This window comes from Larus michahellis, chromosome 1 (genome assembly GCF_964199755.1).
Source record: "Larus michahellis chromosome 1, bLarMic1.1, whole genome shotgun sequence".
NCBI classification, from domain to species: domain Eukaryota; kingdom Metazoa; phylum Chordata; class Aves; order Charadriiformes; family Laridae; genus Larus; species Larus michahellis.
This window is the reverse complement of record NC_133896.1, coordinates 55,581,539-55,605,328: the sequence shown is the minus strand read 5'-3', so window position 1 is coordinate 55,605,328 and position 23,790 is coordinate 55,581,539. Positions and strand designations below refer to the sequence as shown.

General features: G+C 39.8%; 1 protein-coding gene across 1 annotated transcript; it reads right to left on the bottom strand.

The window, feature by feature from the left end:
• Window positions 1–209: 209 nt before the first annotated feature.
• On the bottom strand, window positions 210–23,735 carry ST13 (ST13 Hsp70 interacting protein). Its single transcript, XM_074578208.1, has 12 exons — window positions 23,511–23,735; window positions 18,642–18,699; window positions 17,290–17,359; window positions 17,111–17,181; window positions 16,523–16,589; window positions 15,866–15,950; window positions 13,757–13,867; window positions 12,270–12,372; window positions 8,829–8,945; window positions 7,142–7,205; window positions 5,857–5,957; window positions 210–2,055 (listed from the first exon to the last, which is right to left on the bottom strand). Exons 1-12 carry the CDS (start codon window positions 23,618–23,620, stop codon window positions 1,927–1,929), a joined length of 1,086 nt encoding a protein of 361 aa, XP_074434309.1. The 5' UTR covers window positions 23,621–23,735; the 3' UTR covers window positions 210–1,926.
• Between the last annotated feature and the right edge of the window lie 55 nt (window positions 23,736–23,790).

The window sequence follows — 23,790 nt, the reverse complement described above, 5'->3', positions numbered from 1 at the left end:
CTACTTCAAGTATCTCCTCTTAAGAGCAGGAGATGAAGAGCATGACCAAAAGCCCAGGCACACTGCAACACTCAATCATAACTTGAGTTCATTTGGTCATGAAGACAAGCCCTTAAGAATTTAGTTCCAATTTAAATCACAAGTTATATATACAGTTCAATTGAAGCACTTCCACATTTAATTTAAGCAAAATAAGTTTCATCAGAAAGTTACACAAACCCAAAAAGCTTTATTTTTCAAAACCATACTTTATTTTTAAAGGCTAAGAGAAGTATTCAGAACTATATTTCTTCAGCAAAAAAGATTCACATTTCATTCTGCAGGGTCATTAGCATGAGAAAAAGCATTTGGGGATTTATTTTTTGCAACTGTTGTTGAGTTCCTACACCAATCCAGATTTATTTAAAAGTGGTAACATCAGTTATGGCTTAAGATACAGAATTACAAAAAAAGTAACACAAATGTTGAGACTCGAGTGGTGAACAGGTAACTATGGTCATTCTTCCACAGAAAGAGAACGTTTTAGCTAAGACAAACAGAAGCAACAACTGTCTTTATTGGTAGACAAATCAACTGAACATCATCAGCAGTGACACTGCTTCAAGGATACCCACGCTGTTAATCCACAAGTATTAGAAGAACGTTCTGTCTGATCCAATTACTTCACCTTTTCCTCCGTATCACAAGCTTCAAAAACATGGAAGTATGAAACCACAACAGCTTTTTGTTTTGTTTTGGGGGTTTTGTTTGGGTTTTTTGTGTGGTTTTTGTTTTTCTTTTAAAGAAAATGATACAAGAAAAGATGGAAAACTACAGTATGCAGTGAAGAAGAGTCATCACCTCTAAAGAGAGAGCAGGACTTTGGCCAAGAAATTTTAATCAGTAAGCACGTAAGGACTCAGAACACAGAGCTGCAATTTTGTTGGGTATTCTCCCCTTCACTGATTTATAACTCTGCATTTACATGTTCTGGATGGCTTGCATTCAGTAGGACAGAGGTAGTGATGGGAACAAGATTCCTTCCCTAAAGTTTCCAAATAGATGAAACCTGGTAAGCATGGCCCCAAGGAAGGGCGACTGCAACCAGCGGAGGACCTGCCAAGTGGGAAGGGACAAGAGCACAAGCACAGACAGAAGCTGCTCTCCCATACCCAGACTGATAAATAAAATGTTACGTTAAGGTGCCGGACAAGAATGGAGCAAGTAACAAAACCTCTGTGGCCTCTGCAATATGTACTTCATGCCAGGTTGTGCAAAGGATACGACTGTACCTTTGCTGCACAGTTGTGGTGATCAAAATATTACATTATTTCTAGTACTGCCAAAAGTTCCAGTGTGTAACTAGCTAGCATGGTTATACTGATAATTTTGATAGCTATATAAAGTCAGTAACCCATTGAAAAAAACCCCAAAAACTTAAGGACTTGTATTTGCAGACAATTCCCTTATCCAGTTAATTCTTCAGACTTGTCCCACCTTTGCTATCTGTGACTAGGCTAACACTTCTGTCCTAAGGGGATTAAGACAGATTTCAACTGTTAAAGTTCCATCCTCTGCTCACTGAGAGCAATTTTAAAAAGTAAGTCCAAAATAACACAACAGCAGGTTTTTATCTTACACTCCTGGAATATTACAATTTCTTACAGGAGCTTTCATTCACAGGAAACTGTCTGTAATACTTACAATAAAAGGTTGCAACTCTTGGACAAGGAGAGATGGTTTAAACTAGGTCATCTGAATATAATTTGAATGCTATAAACCAATCACTGAATAAAGTCAACGCTTGGGGCTAGAGAGCAGCTCTCCTTTGAACACCCCGTTTCTCTGCTTAAGAAGATCGGAGGTACAATGGTTTGTTTTATTGCAACACTGGATAGCCAAATCCAATCCTTCCCGTTCAGATATGATTTTTAGGAACCAGGGATTTTATGGTTTACTGCCAAATTTGGCAGACAATTTACTGATGAGATTCATGACCTTGGGATTGTTCTGGTACTTGGACATATTTGCTGGGTTCTGGGCAACGTCTTGGAACGCAACCATAACTTCTGGATCCTGCAGGACAAAAAGCAAAATAATTAGGACACTTATAAAACAAGTCTACAAAAGTTAGCGGTTATGTGGTTCAAACACGAATCTAGTCTTGCTCAGCTTTTCACATGACAAGAGTAGATTAGAGTTTTGGGCAAGAGGTCTCTAAAGAGAACTCAATGACATAATGCGTTATCTTAATGCTGCATCTGTAAACACCAGAGTCATTACTGAACTTGCTACAGTAATAGCGCAATGTGCAAGAAAGGGGACAAGATTTTTTTTCCCCAAAACAGGAGCCAAACACAGCCACACCTACTGGACTACTCCTATTCAAGCATCTTCAAATGCCTTTTGAAGGATGCAGGAGCTTTATGTGTGTAGCACGCATGACAGGATAACCCTCCTCCAAGCAATAGCTGCTACTCACCACTTTCACCTCTGTTGCTTCTAGCAGCAGAAACTTTAATCTGCTGGACTGTGAGCAAATGGTGTGGCAATGTTTGGCTTTTAAAAATGCATCTAATTCGCAGTCATTCCCCACCTCCTCTGAGAAATCACAATTAGAATTGAACCTTTTTGTCTCTCATCACACTACTATGTTGCAGTTAATAAACACATTCGCATATCCATGAAAGTCAGTGGTCAAAAGAATACCAACTTCATCTTCTCTATTTTGTATGAGAAGCAGTAATACTTCCTCCCCATATTTCTTGTACACCTTTGGCCTCCATTAAACTAGAATTGGTTTAACTCATTTTAAATGTGCATGTTTTGAACAGTGCCCTTTAATAAATCTGTGTAGACTGATTTTACATCTCACCCTGGAAAATGGTTTCTATTCTAAGCAACTTCTGCAAAGATTCAAGTTTTCTTTAATCCAGCTAAAGTGCAAGCAGTTTATTATGTCCAATACAAATCATCTGCATCAACTGTAGTTTCATTTGCTGTTGTTTCTAGCACATTTAAGTAGTTTCTCTGAAACATATGATCTTCCCTAGACTACAGCAGATTTATTCTTCGGAAACCATCAAAAAACAACTGGTGTCCTCAGAGTGTCTTCTGTGCTACAGTAATACCACCCTGTTAGCTATTCTATCAACAGACACACAGAAAAGCTGTTTAACTAGTCCGATCCAAAACTGCATTTCGTAGGTGTGGACACCACTGAAATCACCCACATGGTTCAGTCATGTTTTATACATGCTGGGAACCAAGAGCCAAGTCTTATCTTCTATTAGAAGGATTTACAAGTGTTTTGCCAACAATTGCAAAAGGGAGTCTGTTAAATCCATGAAAAATGGTATGTTGACATTCAGAAAACAGACACTAGATGTATTTTCTCCACTTTACAGGATTCCTATGCAAAGAAAAAAAGACGACTTTCACAACCTCAAACTTCTTGAAGTTTTGATTTCAAAATAAGGCACATGACTATAAAGATCGTGTCATGTTGTTAAATCTGTGTTTTCACCCGTATATGAATCCAGAACAAAAAGCTGGGTAAGCTCAGTCACCAGTTTGTATCAAAGTATACCTAAATGAATATTAAATATCCAATTTTACACTACATGTTTTACAGTCCTACAAATTCACAGCACATAAATTATTCTGTATTTGCACAACTCCCTGGAAGCCCTAAACATTAGGCTGTGTTTATAAAAATGTTTAACACATCCAAGGTTTCACATTGATGAGCAACATTATCTGAATAAAGTTTGAGACTGAAGATACCAACATTTCCATAGAGAAGTATTTGGTACATAAGGTGGAATGGGAACCATTGTGTAAACAGCACTAATGAAACAATCAGTTTTCTAATGCTGTAGTCTTTAATTGCAGAAGGATGAAAAATACTTCTAAGGAAAAAGTTATCCCTATTCTTTTTTCCAACTTAACATTTTTGTGGAAGTCTGGATCTAACATACAACTTCATGTGAAATAAGGAATCCATCATCTTACACATCACTCCTTTTGAAAAGGACTTGTATTTGACCCATGACAGCTCTCCAAATCACAAATGTCATGTTTTGTCCAGAGAAAGCAGTTGCACATATAAGATAGGAAGTACTACAGAACCCTCCAGCCAAAGTAGTAAAGTAAGAGAAACATACACACAAAAATTTCAGACAATTCTTATGGAGACTAAAAAGCTTAGGGGCAAATGAGCTAAAATAACACGCATTAGAAGCCATTGCAGAAGGTCACAAATACTACTGTTAAGAAGCTATGAAAAGAAACACAACTGAAGTTTTGTCACTTTGAGTCTTTTATACATAAAAGACTAGTATCAGCCACAATTGAAAAAAAAAAAAAGAAAAAAGGAAATAACCTGAAGACAATAAACCAGACTTTTTTGTAACACTGAGACAGCCTACATAATAGTCGCCAGCCACCATTACCTGTCAACACATTCCATAGCTGCACTGAGCAGAAGCCGTTCAGTGCAAACTACTGTCTTTTAAAACTAGAGTTTACGCTGCCAGTTCAGAGAAGGCCAGAATATAGTCAGACAATTTAGGAAAAGAAGGCAGCGCAGGCATAGGTGAAACGCTGAATAAATCATATCTAGACATAAAGTTTGTACAAAGAGGTCAGCAAGAGACTCAAGGCTTTGTGGACAGGTTCTACATGCTAAAGCCTGCCTGCATTATCAGAAAACGCTGTCAACACATTCTTGCAACAGAGTCCTACAGTATGTTAGGGCATATATAAACAGCATGCAATGGAGTCTTCTTAAAGGGATGTGGCAAGCGCTTAATATTTAGTTGCGCCTCAAAGCTCTGTTTCCAGCAACTCTAATTTCAAACTCCTTTATTACAGCATAAATTAACCAGGTAATAAATACAACTACAAGTCACGAGGGGTTTTTTAGATGGTTTGGATGCAAGTCAGCATTGCTGACTGCAGTAGTCTAAGTAAAGGTGTGTTTCCAAACACCAGAAACTATTAAGGGAAACCATAAACTTTTGTATGGCAAGTGATGCCTTTTTTGTGATTTCTGGGCATACCAAATAAGGGTCTTTTGTGATGCTTTTATTTAGATTGGGATAACTGTTCAATGAGCTGATACTAACACATAACTGTAGTTTACCCACAGCAACCCATAAAAAGTAACAAGACACTTGATGATATGAGTATGCAAATGTAACTACATAGCTCAGATTCTTCCTAGCCCACCTGCCCCTAAAACTGATGTTGTCAGATACGTTCTATTTAATCTGTTGCAATACTTTCTTGTGTAAAAGTAGTCATGACGTTGAGCAATTAGTCAAGCCTACTGGAGAAGTAAGCTTTTTGAACATGAATTTGGAAGATGCCAGATGTAGAACTATTCTGATAATACTTCACCTCCGGTAAAAATCAAGCGCTTAATCCCCTAAAGAGAAAGGCAAGTCTCATCTCAATATAGTATTGTAATATATTGTTTTGCAACATTGTTAACAAGTGCTTTTTTGTTTGTGCATAATTATCTCGCCACAATCTGTGTGCATTCAAAAAAGAAGTGAATTATACTATGCGGAAAATGACCATGTAAGAGACCCAGATGAAGAACTCTATATAACACTCAGTCTTGTCTATCATGGGTGGGGAGTAAGGGAGGGGAGGAGGGGGCGGCACCTTTAGTTAAGCTCCCATCAGTCTGAAAAATAGCTAACATTGATTCCAGACAGTCATGCCACGCACAGAAGGAGTGAATATCACAACAGAAATAAGCAACCATCCCATTGCTATCCAGGTCACATCCTTCTTCCTTCCCTTAGCTCATAGGCACTGTTCTTCCATCGTTCAGAACATTTTGCTTTGATTTTAACAAATACTCACCTGCATGGCTGCAAGGACTTCTGGATCACTGAGAATCTCATTGAGACCTGGCATACCTGCCATTCCTGGCATACCTCCAGGCATAGCCCCAGGAAATCCACCTGCAAACCCAAGGCAAGAAGAATACATGATGAAAAACATGTAATTCATCTATACAGGAGGCTCACTGAGAGAGACCACACCTCTAAAGTCATGTCTTCCGTAAGGCTACAGCTGCTTCACTGAATGGAAAGCAGGGTATTCACCTTCTCTTTGTGTGAAGACCTACGTCTTATTTCATCCATGTTTTTAACCAAACTGAATAGGAGGCTTGTAATGAGTGCCGGGTTCTAGCACCTTGTACACAGATACAGTTATTTTTCTGTTTAACTTAAATCAGGCAGATCTCAAGCCCACGAACATAAGGACTTTGAATGTCTGGGGTGAACAATTCAGGGCAAAAGCAGATCAGTAGTAGTATGTCCCAGGCACACTCCACATTTGGTAGGAACTTTAGGTTTGAAAAAGTTGTACCACCAAGGAAAAAAAAATTATTCCTGAAACAAAATGCTTGAGGTCTGTTTTTGAATCCTTAATCAGCAGCTACCCCAGCTGTGCTAAGCAGGGTAGGTATGGTCTCTCCAGTTCCCCTGACAAGCTGATCTGGCTGGAGCATGCACGCAGTTTACCTCAGCTACGTCTCAATCTTTGAGAGCATTAGTACTCTCTCTTGTTTCTCCCCAATTTATTGTACCCAAGAATAACATGGAAATCCCAATTTTCATGGAACTGTTGAAGGACAGCTTTTCTATAAGGTAAAATGCACTACCTCCTTTGAAAAAAATATTCTGTTCAACAATAGCTTGCAACCAGCACAGATTTCCCTAATATTCAATCCAATTTTTCAGTTTTAAACTATTGCTCTCAAGCAGAATGGGTCCAAGGCACCCTGGGTAATTTAGAAAATATTTTGTATTAGTTTTTCAGCACATATTATTAAGCAAGTACTGTAACTTTGTTGTTTTCTCAGATCTAAATCCTTTCATTCTGTTATCCATCATTATTGTTTTCTGTCTTCCTTATACTTGCTACCCAGCATCAATCCTCTTTAAGAGAAAGAATCCCATCCTTCTTCCCACTAGTGCTTAAAGCTATTTGTAGGCAAGTTCTAAACTTTGTAACGCATTTTTCTCTCTGTTTTAGGAACAAGTGCTATAAAAACTGTCGTTATAATACTCCACACAGAAACATATAAAACTCCAACAGTCACCTCTACCTCAAGTATTCGTGCTTAAAAATAAAATACCTGGGAAGCCACCTGGGAAGCCACCAAACTGAGCTCCTCCTGCCTGTCGTCTTGCTTCTTCCTCCTGCAGATAAAAGCACATCATTCCACACAAAGCAATGGAACTGCAGACTGTTCTCTACTGCTCAACTGGTTTTAGGAGGAAAGAAAAATAGCTGAGACTGTTTCAGGTAGGTAGGCTGTCGCAATAAACAAACAAAGCACTTGACTATGTCCAAAACCACCAACAAGAAATAGCAATGTCTACTTTTACTTTAGTATGTTTTTGCAGGTAAGTTATGCATAGTATGTTTTTACTCAGTACGAACTGTATGATTTAAGTGGATATGCTTAGAGCATACAAGTTATCTGACATCCCTGAAAACAGGGAACTTGCAGCCTTTGAATAAATATGGGGCAGTTTCCTATACAAGTGATGTTTTAACAGCTGGCAATAGGTGTAAACCATGGAGCGTCTCAACACCTTGCCAATGAATTGCTTGACATGCTAAAAGACAGCAGTGGCTTGCTAATACTATAGTTTACAATAAGGCATATGATGACAACTACAACAGTTCATAGGGCTCAAACATTCAAGAGTTTGGGCTCAGGGGTGTTCTTGTTTTCCAGTAAGAGCACAAACGCTAAGCTTCAAGTTACAGCAGTTTCCAAAAAATTAAATAAAGAAACATAATGGCTATTTTAACTATGTGCTCTTCCAGTGGGTTGCCTCTGTCTCTATTCTTTTGAAACAGTTGACACAGAGCAAGAGAAAGCACAAGAAGGAAAAAGCATTCAGCCTATACAACAATTTACCTCTGGTCAGCTTTGAATTCATAACCTCAGACAGTCAAGTTGTTATCTGCTGGAACACCCTGCATCTTTGTGATGGATGCAAGAGCCTCTGTACGTATTTCTCGTACCCTTTTCACTGCTTTACCAAGTTTTTGTTGCATATTTCTAGAACTACCTGTACTCAATTTGCTTTTCCATGTTTTGATTTCTTCTGCATCCGAAGCATGTACTGCTTAGTCCATCCTGGTACTCAAGAGAGCTGAATCTGAGTATTGGCTGTATTTACACATTTGCACATTAACTCCTCATTTACGGTTAGTGAGAAAAAATGTATACATGCACAACGAGCAAACCAGGAAACCTGTGACAAAGCTCAAGAGCAATCCATGTGCAATACAATATTATTGGACTTGATGATCTTAAAGGTCTTCTCCAACCTAAACGATTCTATGATTTGTTTTTAGCTCCTCAACTTAACATTTTTAGAACTAACTGAAATATTTTAATATGTTGGGGGTGGGAGTAAAGCACGAAGAAAAAGCAAGCAAACTGTGTCAGAAAGTAAGGAAGAGAAGCAAAGTATTATTTGAATTTAGAACCCCCCACATTGGGAGACGCAAGTACTTGAAGTGAAAACTATTCTGGCACAGTCATACAATACGTGACATCTTGAAATACAGGATTAGTAGATATTCCAGACCCTGTTTTTGTCACAAGCAATAAAAGCAGATGCAGTACAATGCCGCCCTCTCCAGATTTCACTGTTGGTCAAGTAACCAAGATAGAATTAAATTTTAGAGAGTTCATACCTAAGACTTAAAACCGAAAGTAATTATTCTCCGCAATTCACTTTAAGCAAAATAACTATGACACTCTCCAAATTATTAAGAAATATTAAAGCCTAAGTATTCACCCTTTGTGCTCTCTCATGCTCTTCCCGTGCCTTCTTCACTCTTTCCATTCTTTCCTTGATTTCTTTTTCTTCACGTTTCCGCTCATATTTTCGGCGATGTTCAGCAATTTTCTGAGCCTGTTACAACAGAATACCAAGATTTCATGTACATTTCTAGCATACCACACAATGTATTTCAATACAAAATACATGTAAGCATAACCATCTGCTTTTACTAGTTTATAACTATAAGATTTGACTTCACATCCTAAAAGCCCTTTTGTTTCAGGAGTCATTTGCTATTTCCTCTCTACAGCAATCAATTATTCGTGTCTACTATCACCAGAACATGCACTCTCGTATACTTTTTATAGAGCTCTGTGACTTGCACCATAGTTAGAACTTAAGCACGTTATCATTCCACATCCCTTTGTGCTTTCATGCTGAACTCTTGATTTCTCCAGGGCCAGAACCAGCAACTTCCCCAGAAAAGGAGGAAGCAACAGCAATAGGAATTGTAAGTTTCCCCTGCACACAGACACACTTCAGGTACTGTTATTGCAGTTCCAGATGCCTTTGCAGCATGTACAACTAGACCTAAGCAGACCAAAGAATACCTGAACCAAACGAAGAAAGGGCTGGTGGGGACAAAGTTTGCTTCCTAGTATTAGCTTTTTCTCAAGTCTATCAGATCTACAGCCCCAAGAGAGGAGAGTAGTTAGCAATGAACTGCCCAAGGCTCCTCATTCAGGGGTCATTTTAACAATAGAACATTAACTGCAGCACTGCTTTCCTGAAACCAGAATGTATCCTTATACAGCATTGTAAAAAATGGTTCATGATTTCACAAATTGTGTATGATGGTCACCCTGTAACACTTCTGTAATAAAGAATATAGCAAAATCGAGGTTCAAGAACAGAGATACTAACTAGTGCTACAGTGGACACTCTTCTGTTCTTTCAGACCACCTTTTAAACAAAGAAATGACTTTATAAAGAGTGAAGTTCCAATAAAACTTATTTTAGCTAGTATATATTCATTCCATACCACATCATTCTTGAAGTATATATGCAAGAGAGCATGCTGCAGGCACCAAGACTGACTGGTATTGAATGCAGTATGGGTTGGCAGAACCTGATCTTATGGCCATTAGTTCATTAAGAGAGAGAGAGAGGTTTGGGGTTCTTTTTAATGAAACATACGAATTTCCAAAGTTTTGACTTTCATTGTTTCTAAATATTTCGCAAAATGAACTAAACATTTTTTAGAATTTAACTCAAGACTTTTGGACGAAAGTGCTACAAACTAAAAAGTCCTAGGAAAGCTGGAAGTAAGTCAGGTGAACATATCATCTTCACTTGTTAAAGATAAAAAAAATAATCACCCATCATCATCCATTTTTCCTTGAACTACATAAACAAATTCCCCACAGTTGGCAACTACACATCGACGTATCACAGACATACTCTGCTGTTTCTGTGCATGCACAGATTAGCTGCAAAATAAAAGGTTCCCCCTAAGCCAAGCATTATGTACACGTCTTATGAAAGAGGTTCAGACCTAAGACCTAATTAGATTTACCACACATCAATAGCCTCCAACACAGAAGACTAACATATTGCAAGATGAATTGCTGTTTTGCCAGAGACAGTGTCTTTTACAGTACTGAAAGCATAAGTTATTAGACACAGGAATGTTTATGCATGTGGTGGTCTAACCCTGGCTGGCTGCCAGCCGCTCACTAAGCTCTCTCACTCCCCCTCCTCAACAAAACAGGGAATAAAAATAAGATGGAGAAGCTCCTGGCCTGAGATAAAACCAGGGAGATCGCTCATCCGCTACCGTCATGGGCAAAACAAACTCAACATTGTGAAGATTAAATTAATTTATTTCCCATTAAAAATAGAGTAAGATACGAAGCAACAAAGATAAAATTAAAACCACCTTTCCCCCGACTCCCCTTCTTCCCAAAGCTTGACTTCACTCCTTTGTTCCCCACTCTTTTACCTCCTCGCCCCACCCAAAACAGCACAGGGTGACGGGAGCTGTGGTCAGTTCATAGCACTGCACCTCTGCCGCTCCTTCCTCTTCATGCTTTTTTCCTGCTCCAGTGTGGGGTCCTCCCTCCCAGGATACAGTCCTTCACAAACTGCTCCAATGTGGATCCTTCCCACAGGCTGCAGTTCTTTAAGAACTGCCCAGCATGGGTCCTCCCTAGAGGGTACGATCTTTATGCAACAGAGCGCTCCAGCACAGGTCCCCCATGGGCTTCAGCTCCTGCCAGAAAACCAGCTTCTGCGTGTGCTCCTCTCCATGGGCCACAGTTTCTGCCAGGAGCCTGCTACAGTGTGGACTCTCCACCGGCTGCAGCTTCCTTCAGGACATACCCACTTGCTCTGGTGTGGGTTCTGCACGGGCTGCAGGGTGGACATCTCAACCATGGACGTCCACGGGCTAAAGGGGGACAACCTGCTTAACCATGGTCTTCTCCATGGGCTGCAGAGGAATCTCTGCTCCTGTGCCTGGCACACCTCCTCCCCTTCCTTCTTCACTGATCTTAGTGTCTGCAGGGTTGCTTCTATCAGTTGGTTTTTTTCTTTACTGCCTTCTCTCAGGGTGTTGCATTGCATTTTTTAACATTTCTTAAATGCTTTATCACAGAAGCGCCACTGGCATCGCTGACTGGCTCAGGTTTGGCCAGCAGTGGGTCTGGTTTGGAGCCAGCGGGAACTGGCTCCATCTGACATAGGGACAGCCCCATGTCTCTTCTTCCAAGATGCCAGCCCTGTAGTCTCCACCTCCCCCCAGCCTTGCCACTTAAACGCAATACAATGCAAAAACTGCAATCTGTGGTCTGTCAACCACTTTAAAGGAATGCGCAAAACAGATGAAAAAGAAAGCCTGCTATCAACAGTCTCACATTTTTTACACAGAAGTTCTTCCTTAGAAGAATGCTGGGGTCAATCACTTGAGAAAAACTGAAAACCAGTCTTACAGAGATTATGCTGCCCTCATGGGGTAGATTAATGAAATTACAGATCACAGCAAACGGCTTCCTTTGTAAAACATGTTTAGGATGAAGCTTTGATCAATTCAGAATCATTTTGAAAAAAATCCATTATCACAGCACTGTCTTGCTCTCCTGAATGTTTCGGTCTAGATTCTAAAATGCCTGGCGAACTTCAATTACTTCAGATTCTTCTGTTAAGATTTTAAAAGAGGAACATACTATTTCACAGTCTGGTTACATGCCCAGCCCCAGAGACTCAATTTCTCTGCATACAGCCATAAACAGCTGTGATTGAAGACAGAAGTATTTATAAACTCAGTTTATAGAAGTCTGAAGTGTAAAATGACACATGAACACATTCCCCCAGGACAATGCATATTGGAAGAATCTGAAGGCATCAACATCACTCAAACAAATAGAGTAGGAACCTCCATTACGCCTCCCCACTTACTCTTGGTTGCACCTCCTTCAGCATGGCACTAGCATCTTCATCATAATCCAGTTTACAAGCTAATGCAAGATCGTGAGCGGCCTCCTCCCAGTGACCCAGAAGTCTGGAATTCAGAAAACACCAACATTCAGAAGGGAAAAAACAAACTGAACTTACAGTTCTTCAAAATATTTACAACCATGCAGCATTCAATATTTTTACCTGCAGCTACATTTGAAGTTTAACAATCATGGTGTTTTCTGTAACCTACACACTAGGATGCCATTAGAGGATACTTGCTTGCTTCGTACCCTTGCAATAACTTTTCCTTGAACTACCAATGATGAAAAAACCAGTTAGTTTTAAATCAGCTAGTGTCATTGTCTGCTATGAACAAGAAGGGTCCAACAGGGAGAAGGTACCCTACCTAAACACATGAAGCAAACTAATAAAAATACTCTGCGCCACTAGGCACATGTGTAGTGTAAAACTACACATTCAGTGCCCTGTACAAGTCTACACAACTACTACCTCAAGCTTAAGTGGACCCTCTTTACTCAGCACTCAAACATCCTAGCTAACTGGATGCACCATGTCTTAGTTGAAGAGGTCATTACAAGCTACTGTGCGCACTTCTTAACTATTCGTTTACACAAACTCTTGACAATCAAAAATTTAAGCAAATACTCGTATTCCTAAATGGCCAAAGCACTTCTGCTTATAGACTACCAGTCTTCTCACTCTTTGACTCCATGCCGTTTATTAAAACTGTAGACATTAACAAACTACTCTCTGAACACTGTTTAAATTGCTTTTTTTTTGAGTGAGTTCTATTAGCATTTACTCCTTCAACTTTTATACAGACTGTAGGAAGCATCACATTATTTTCTTTGGCTGACTTACTGTCATTTAAAAAAACAAAACAGTTTAACTATAGTTGGGGGAGGATGCACACTGGCCTAACGCCATCTTAAATAATCACACTGTTCGCTTAATACCACTCTCCAATTGCAACAAATAGTTCCCTTAATAACTAGACAGTTTAATTTACTATGTAAAAGAGCTCTAGGATCTAATGGGATATGGGCAGCAAAGAAATGTTTAAGAAGTATAATATAAACAATATAAGAAATATAAGCAGAGAAATCCTAGTAAATAAAAACCAAACTAAAAAAGTGAAAACAAGAGACCTCCAAACAAATAAATCCCACTGTCCTAGAACTCATGATCTTTAGCAAATGATTAGAAAATGCTACTCAGAGCAGCAGTAAGGTATTAGAAGGTATGTTTAAAAAAAAAAAAAGACAGCGTCAGAACTGCGATTCAATAAATCACCATCATCCTTTCTTTCCTGTGAGCCATACACTCAGCACAATGGTTTCCTGGCTCATGGCTACTGTTCTCAGGTACAAGACAGACAGTTCATAGACACGGAGAAGGAGGGAATACATAAAGAAAACTGTTCTCCACAAGTAAAGAGAGTATCAATTACAGCTGCAGTTCATTACCTGTGTGCTTTCCCCCTCCATTTGTAGGTCTGTGCTGAGTCAGGATTAATCTTGATGGCTCTGTCACAATCCCTAATGGCAGCATTCGGCTTCTGTAGTTTCACAAAAACACTGTCGGAACAAGAACATTTATTGTACATATTGAAATACCAAGTTACTAACTTAAGCTGGAAATAATTTTGGCTGACTAACAGGCAAGCTAGTAAGATAATACACTTGAAGAGCCGAGTTCAAAAAGATTTTGTAGTGATGATGAAGTCACTGAAATTTAGTCGCCCTCCCATCATTGTAGGTGAATCATAAGAAGCTAAGTATTCATTGTTTAGACTCAAGCTTTGCCAGCAATAATATCTTTAGTGGACAAGGAACGGATACATAAATGCAAAGGACAGTTCAAATCCATGGTGTCTGAAGTCTATAGCCAATGGCAACTAGCAATTTGAACAAAACAACAATAATAATATGCATGCCATATCACATAGTCTTTAAAACAGTAAGACAAAGAAAGCACAAGTTATCATACAGGCTAAAAGAATCAATGGCTAGAATCATCACAAACTATAAAAGCAGATAGGGAGACGAGTCACCAAAATTAAAAGAGGCAAAACAAAACACAAACCCAGAAAGTATCCCCAATCCCTCGTCAATTTTACAATACTGCAAATTTTACAATACACAAGCATATGAGCTTAACTAGTAGGGCAGTACTTTAGAAGGTAGAGGCATTCAAATTAAAAAACTCTGAAGAAAACAGTAAAAAAAACCCAAACAAAACACAAAAACCCACATTCCTGAATTGACAGAAGTATTTGATATTCAAGATATTCCAAGTTAGAACTTCTACCTTTTTATATATACTTGAAAACAACATTATCAGCAATTAGAGTGCCTGTAAGTAAGTAATCATTAAGGCTTGTTATAAAGCAAGCAAGCACAAAGTCATACCTTCTCTTCTAGAATCAAACAGGTGGCCAATGTGTCAGAAAACTGTCTCACAGCTACCAACGGGAGACATCCTAACTCACAAAACTCCTGGTTTCCCAAATGCACAAACCCTCTAGAACCAAAACCCAAGTCCACCAGAGAGGTGCATTATTCACAGCACTTGGTTAGCACTGCTGTTACAATGCAAGTTTTACTATATCCTAATATTCTGTTTGCTTCTTTCTACAATAGACCAAATTGAGATAACTTTTAATCTTCTCCTAATGCTCTTATTTTTCATTGCTAATCCCAGTCCAGAGAAGATACGACATTTTAAGAGGTTTTAAAAATACTACTATGATGGCAACAACAACAGTGTATTAAGGTACACAAGTGGTGTTACATGCAAAAACTTTGATATGGAAGGGAAAAAACAGCAAGGCATGCACCAGTTGAGATGTACTAGGATGGAAGAGTTAAAGGACACTACATAATCACATGAAGAGTCATCAACAGTTAAACATTTCTTTGAATTACGCCTTGCTATGAAAAAGATATGGTAAACTATCAAATCATCACGACTAGTGATTGTTTGTGTGCATAAAAGGAGAAAAAAAAAAAAAGTATCTGTGGGAACTTCTGCAACCCATATTTGCCCAGCCTTCCTCAAGAATTAGGAAGATGAATATGTTTGGGCATTATGACGTTAGGGCAACCACACATCAAATCTGACAATGTTCCCAGTGCATCCTGTTCAAACGCAGGATTGTTGAAAAGAAACATGTCTACTTCACAGTGAACAAATTCATTTAGCAGGTACAACAAGGAGAGAATTCACATGATCCACAATTAACTTTGCATCTAAACAGGACATGATTTCCATCATTGTCTTAATCCCAGAACAACCTTCAGACTTTACAAGTGTTTGTTATTCAGCGTTATTCTAACTCAACATACCAAAAGCCGTATTTGGATCATTCTGTTAGTCTATTATCAATATTCCGCCTATGGTTGCTTCAGCAAATCTGGTTAATCACATATAAGAGAAAATGCATGAAGTGTACTTTTCTCTTTCGCTCATCTGGTTTGAGTTTACATAGATCCCCAAGTTGCATTCTACTTAGGTTCCTTAATGAAAATAACAGAACAGGCAGAAACATAAATCACTAATTTATAATGACTCACCTTGCCCTCTTGGCGTACAAGATAGCCAAACAAGGATTCAGTTTGATAGCATCTGTGAACAAGTCGACAGCCTTCTGAAGTTCACCTAAACAAGAGTACCAGCAAAGTTTCAATCATTACGCAATGAAATTACATCCAAATTGCCAAACCTGCCTCTTACAGGGTGTTAAGTCCTTAGGCACTTCTTAAATGGAACATTATCAACAAAGGAAAATCAATTTCTCCCTCTTGTGATGTTACTGAAGTACAAATTCCAAAATTAATGCTGGAGAGGAGGAAAGACTTTTCCCAGGTAAATTTGTACATTTAACTTCGTATGCAATCAAATAGGAAGTCACATCTTTATTACACAGCTTCTCACTGCATTAAGACAAACCACTAGAGACACTAATCATAATACGTAGGGAAGTACTATAATGAGCAATTTGTAATTAAGATGCTGCAGTACCTCACTTACCCTACCCTGTGCGAAACTATAGCTACATTGGGAAGATAGCACTTAAATAAGCTTTCGTCTTCCAGATAGTTTTGGATATCCAGCAGGAAGTGGGCTTTCTTTTCCTTCAAAGCATTGAAATTGTCCGAGATATTTACTTCCTATTTTAAAAAGAACCAAACCTTATGTCCTTGAATATGTACTAAAAAACAATTAATCACCTTCACTTAGAGCATTTATTGCTTCAATCTTCTTCTCATTAGCTTGATCCATCATCTCTTCAGTTACCTAAGAAAATAAAAATCACACACAAAACCCAAAAGCTGTAGAGTCCAGGCCAGAATTACCATGGTAAGACAGCACTGAAGAAGGGAGCTCCAGTTTTCTGATTCCAGAATCTTGTTTTTAATTTGCATTGAAATCATAGTTTAAAAAAAAAAAAAAAAAGGAAATAACTTTGCTTTCAGACATTACCCACCATTATTTTTAGCTAGAAAATGCTCAAAAGATAAGTTGAATAATAGCATATTTCTACATATCTAGTTTTCATGGGTGTTTTCATAAATTTTTTTTTAGTGTTTTCTGACACAATTTTCCTCACTGAACTTTTTGATGGACTCTAACCTTGAATAAGGAAAGACTGTTGTTTTGAGCCAGGAAGTTTTCTACTTTGGAGAAAAAGAGCCAAAGCAACAGCTGGCTACCTAGCTAACATGGTACTCATCTCCCCTCAGCTGCTATCCTTGACTAAACTCAAAACCTCTCCCTAACTTTCCTACCACCACAGACAATGAAAATATTCTGCTTACCTCCACATTTTCATCTCCCATTTCTTGAGGGTCATCATTGTCTGGTTCAATCACTCCCTCATTGTCAATTTCTGGACGAAAAACAAAAAACAAGATTAAGCTCCATCTACAAACAAGAAAGGATTTCCAGAATAACGTTCAAATTGGTGAAATGTGATAAAGTCATCTGTTTTCCACACCTAAGTCACTCTCTTCACTTTCTGGTTCAGGTGATTTAGCTGGCTCCTCTGGCTGTTCCTCTGCTTTGCCCTGAAAGAGAAATATATTTGTAAACATACATTATTTCTGGCTGATATTCTATTCCCACTCTAATAAACAACAATGCATCAGAAAATCCAAAATTAATCTCCAAAGCATCAGACTGCTCTACTGAGCTAAAGGCTAACCTGTTTTATTTTTAAGATACAAATCTCCTTTTTCCTCCTCTCAGATTAAGTCTACCAGGCATGCAAATAATTCAGAGCCCAAATTATGATGCATGAACTTCTACTATCGGTAAAGCCCATCCTTCAATTTGCACAATTCAGTAATCAAAACCCAATAATCCAGATAATACCCAATTCAGAACCAGTTTTGCAGTAAATACTAACCAATCCTTCCAATCTTCCTGCCTTCCCTCGCACATTCTATGGATCAAAAATTCTCTCAATCTAATACTATTAAGCCAGGGTCCCTTAGCAGTGAACAATAAGCTGGTGTCAATGATCAAAATATTGTTTCCATTTGACAAGGTCAGATGTTTTTGCCACTTACACATACTTAGAATGTTTTTTCAAATATTTTCCTATAATTTTCTAACTACAGTACTAATTTCCTCTGAATACCATAACTTAGCATGTCCTGCTTTATCACACACATAAGCTGCTTGCCTGCATATTCAGTGTCACAGACTATACTTGCTGTGTACACACAGCCCCTTGCTCCATACAGTTCTAACTAGCCGGTAATTCCAGCATCCACTGTCTTGTTAAATCCAAAAAGGGAATTATACTTTTTACAAAGGAATTTCAGGCTTGGGAAAATCCCAATATGAGTATCTGCAACCCAAATTTATTATCTCCCTTAAAGCAAATGAACAAAAAACCAAGGAAAAACTCTTACACAATACTGCTGTAAAAAGTTCCTAGTTCAACTGTTCACTTCATTACCTATCATGCTCACTAATATTTCTTCTCATGCAAAGATTATAATTTAATCCACTGATGACTACAGAAGAGGTGTATAAACAGTGAGAACACAAAAAAATAAATCAAGACTTTGTCTGGCATTCGCATTGCACAAAGCATCAGGCATTCAGGATTAGGGAAATGGAGCATGATAACGCTTGAAATAAATTAGGAAGCCATCTGTAACAAGTCATCTATCTCCAACATGCAATGGGCTTCAGACTGAACTCCTCCAATCACTCACCCTAGCACACTGACCTACCCTATTTTAGTGAAAATGGACGCCAATTTTTTCCCTCCTCCTGCTCAGTATTTTTTGCAGAGTCCAAATGTTAGTTTTCAATGATAAATTCTTCATATCTCACCTTACTTGTCTCCTCTGCGGAGGCATTGGCTGGAGCAGGCGGTATTGTGCCTCCCATGCTTTTCAGCAAAATAGAGAAGAGAGAAAACAAAACAATAAGATTATCAAGAGAATGACATGTGTTTTGATTCAAATCCTGCTGATAATCTCAGCTTTTTGTTGTTACACAAAACATGATGATCCAACCCACTGTAAAACCAGCAAATAAAAAGCATATATCCACCATGGTTTCCTCAGTGTAACATAATGCCCACCATGTCTGTTGGCTCTTTCACCTAGAACCCCACTGTCATTTGGACTCATGCACACCACCCACCCACCCTTTCTCACAAGGAAAAGCTGCCTCCTTGGCTGAAATTTTCTCCTTAAAATGTAACTTACTTTTTAAGTCAAAACTAAGTATTATTATTATAGATATTACTAAAATTAGAATTATTTTTGGAACAAAGGTCTAACAAGTTAGGAAAACCCTAATGGCCTAAAATGCTTATGCAATTAAAAAATCACTGCCTAGAAAACAATTTTATTTCTCTTATGTATTTCAATATTCATGCATTTCCTTAGCTACAAGTTAAGGAGCATTCTCTGTATAGACAGCATTCTTTCAATATAGAATAAACTTCTATATTATATCGACTTTGGTTAGCAGCCAAAAAGAAGCATAGGCTGAATTCTCCAGCTGTTTCATATAACATCTAATCATACCCAATGGCAAGCTGCCACAAGGACTACCATTCCCATCTACTGATAGTTTTCAATTGCTCTGGCCATACACACTCCAAAGGGAAAAAAACAACTCTATCAACTCGGCAGCCTTGACCAACTCCTTGGGGCCGCACACAACTGCTCAGATGTGATGCAGGGGAGAGGAGAAGGAACTGGGCAAACAGGAACGGGCACGAGGAACTGGAAGGGTGCAGGACTATCTGCTTTCAGGAATTAGTGCAACATAAAACTATATCCTAAGGACAAGATCCTACACCTTCTTAAGTCAGGCTGCTGCAGTCCCATTCTCCTTTCTTTCCTCCCTCCCAGCACTATCTCACAGTCAGGCCCCAAACTGGCTGAAAACAAACCTGGACGGGGCAGGACAGAACGGGGACAGGGATCAATTAGGGAGAGAATGTAGGAAAGGAAAGAGGAGGTGGAAGGACTGACAGGTCCTGGCACAAGGCCCTGCAGAAAAAGGCAAACGAACAGCACTACACTACCTTCAGTTTACAAGGATAAACTGTCAAGATAAAATACCACAAATTACAAAAACTGGCACCTTCGGAAGCTATTGCAAAAAAAATCTACAAGTGTCACTGGAATGTTGTCACTACTTAATCTAAGTTATACTGCAAGGACTAAACAATTGCAGCCTGACAAATCCTTAGAGCTAGGCAAAAAACACAGTACATGTAGTAACTGTTCCTCCTAAATTTTTACCCTCATAGGCTGACAATAGGGCACATAATTCTTCACCAGTCTGTAAAAATCAGTTTTCTCTAGGACGACAGGGACTGTCTAGGGAAGCCTTGGAACTTCTCTTCTCCTGCACAAAGGAAACCACAAATTCCAAAGCATTTTAGTGGTGCCAATAGCTAATATCCAGGGTAACACAATGCTCACAAGTTAAGATCCATCTAATGTTTGTTTGCAACACTTTTTTTCTTTTTTTTTTTTTTTTCTTTTTTTTAAACAATAAGACTCTTTCAAAGCCTGGCTTACTGGAAAAAGACTGAGAACACTCTAACTCTAAAAGGTCAATAACATTCACAGCTTCCAATCATGTATTTAACGACAGCTCAAGCTAAAAAAAACCTGCAGGAATCAAATTCTTGAGCAATTCCGAATTACCAGTCTCAAAATCAGATGATTTTAAGTCTGACACCTTGAATCATCTCAAGACTGAAACAACTTGGTCAGTCTCCTCTGCCTTCTTCACATACCCCCAAAAACCATGATTAAATGCACAGCAACGATATTTATGCAAAGTCTGCCACGTATTTAACCTCAACTGTATACAGACATATGAGACAGTTTATAGGAAAAGGCAGGTACTGAGCTGTATAAATAGCGCACATGCAACAACAACAACAAAAAGATTCTGAATTAAACCTTTGTGCTAAAACAGAGTTGTGCAATTCCAGTAACAACTCCTGGGAGCTGTCAGGGCTCCATTGCAGCAACGACTGCATCACTCATCACAGTGATGAGAAGTGCCGCTTTTATGACTTGTTGGAAGAACTGCAACTGTTATTTCTGCATCCACTTTCATCACTGACAGCAAAATTATCTTTAGAAAGAAACTGGATTACCGAGAATTCAAAAGGGTCAAATTCTATTTCAACAAAACAACAACAACAAAGGCAAAAAGCCCTGTTCATCAATTAGGGATTCTGTGCTTTTCTTTTAACCACTGCTATTGTTTCTTTGCTCAATTGCAGGTTTGTGAAACGGGTTGACTTTTAATGACTCATTTCATAACAATTTGTGTCAAAATATTTGTATTTTTATGCAATTATGAAAAAGCAGGCAAGACTAAAAGGTGATGTCAAAACACTTCCCAAACATAAGCATATACTAGTGCATGCTTTCTATACAGAGAGCGTCTGTGTAGAAATTAAATACAACAGCTAGACAGAATAAAGGTTAGAAGATAACAAGCGCATGAAAACAGCAAAGACTTTAGGTTTCTGATGCAACATTAACAGCTGGTCAGAAATAAAGCATCCCATTCTGGCTCTGTGAGCAGTTAGCATCATTTAAGTTAGAATCGTTAGCTTTAAGGAATTAAATAAATTCTCAACATTTTAGTTGAAAAATTTATTGATGGATTCCAGTATCATTTAGACATTATTCTCTAATCACTCTTAACATTATCTTGGGGACTAAACCTATGTCTTTTACATTAATACAGGTAATCCTGACCAAGATAGCAGACTCATTGAGATTACTTCCACCCAAAGCCAGGCCACGTTAAGTTTCAAGCAGCTTCCAAAGAATTAGAAGACCCTATAAACACACTTCATAGTCCTACTGCAATCAGCACTATTACGGAACTGAAGAGGGGGACCCACCAGACTTCCAAACAATTTGACATGCGAAGTAATTTGTCTATCACACCAAATATTCAGGTGTAAAACTTACTCAAATATTTAGTTCAAATACGTGAAGAAAACCAGAAAACTTAAGAGAGTTATAGGAGGTTCTACTTAGAAATATTTTTTAACTTCTGAGATAAAGATATCCAGTGAAGATTTTACGTGGAAAAAAACACTCCACAGTTCAAACCCTAATTTTAATTCTTATAATACAAGCACCCTTCTATTAACCAAATACAAACTCTAAAGATTTATCTGAAGTTAGAGCCCTCCCCATTAACAAGGAGAAAGCAAGAAGTCGGATGATCGCCTTCCCATTCCCTAAAGCTTTCTCTGGCTAAAAGAAGTCAATGTTATTCTTCTCCCTCCCAAAATACTCTGTTCACATCTTCAGAATTACACAACAGAACAGTGGATGTAACCTAGGGTGAGGCATTGAAGTGTTTTGCACATTAGCAAAAGGAACTAAAGACCTGCAGTAGGATAAAATAGACATGCAGCTCCTTCCTAGGCATACATGCAGCTACTATCACTACTCCAAGCTTAGTTAAAGAGGATTGGTTTTACAACCATCTAATAGTCACATACCTAAAACAGTTTAAACATCACTGTAAAAAAAAACCCCAAGTAGTTCATTGTAGCAATTGTCATGATGACATACTGCAAAATGCCAGTATTTACTTATATATACACGCACACAAAGCCCCACTAGTTTTTCAATTACAAGTACTACACAGCAGAAAGTACAGTTAAATTACTTTCAGATCAAAATTTAAAGTAAACTTTCTAAAGCAAACCCCAGTTTGTCACTAGATAAAAATCTTTTGACTTCCGCTTTCACAAAACGTGTGTCTGCAAGGACTTTGCTCACTTCTGAGCCCTTTAGCGAGGGCTGCAGCTATGAAAGCCAAGCAGAGGCACCCCAGCTGCATACGGGGGTTCTGTGGGTTCTCTGCCAGCAGCAGAGGACCTCAAGCTTGTGCCTCTGGACGCTCAGGGTGGAACCCGAGAGTGTTTTCACACCGAGAAGCATCTGCGGTGACAGGCCACGCGCGCACAGACGGCTACGTGCACCGTGAATAGCAAAGGCTTGAAGCGCCTCACAGGGGAGCGAGATTTCAGCTCGGTACGTGAAACTTCAAGGGGCGAAACACATTGTGCGCCGGGAACCGTTCCGCGTGTTAACCCGTCCGGTATTTTACGCTTTTTTAGGTACCGGGATGTAAATCGACGCCACTCACCTCCCCAGCAAACTCGCCTCCTTTTAAGACAGGCTAGCCAACTCTGCTGCATAATGCGAGCATTAGCTGGGTTAAGTATTACTCTGGGGCTTTCCAGCCTGGAAAGCTGAGACACCGAGATGGCCGGGGGGAGCAGGTTTTTGCAACGGGAACAGGCAAGAGTTTTAAAAAAAAGAAAAAACGCAACAATAACAAAACAATGCGAAACAAAACAGTAACAAATCTTTTTAAGGCTCGAGCTGTAACCACGCCGCACCCCGCGGCGGGAAGGGAGGAGGGAAGGGAGGCGGCCGCGCACCGCAGCCGCTCCCCGCCGAACACCCGTCAGGCAGGACCGGACCGAACCGCCCCCGGACGCGCACACACACACCTTCACGGCCACGCGGCGGGGCCACCCGCCGACACGTGCCGCCGCCCCTCCCCCCACCCCCGACAAACTGCGTCCCGCGCGAGACCACCCCTCCCCCCCGCCGCCGCCCCCCTCACGGCCTCTGCCGTCCCTCACGGCCGCCTCAACGGCGGCGCGGCCCCGTCACCGACCTCTCCACCCACTCGCGGAGGAAAGCCAGCTCCTCGGTGTGCAGCAGGGCCGGGTTCTGCTTGCAGAGCCTGACGAAGGCCCGCAGCTCGCTCAGCTTGCGGGCGTCCATGGTAGAGAAGGAGCAGCGGCAGCAGCAACCAAATCCCGCTCGCTTCCCTGCCCAACCGCCGCGCGGCGCCGTGGAAGCTTCCAGCCCGCCCCGCCCACCCCCGAAGCCCCGCCCCCGCTCCGCCGGGCCCCGCCCACTCCGGCGCCTATCCCCGCCCCGCCGCCGCGCAG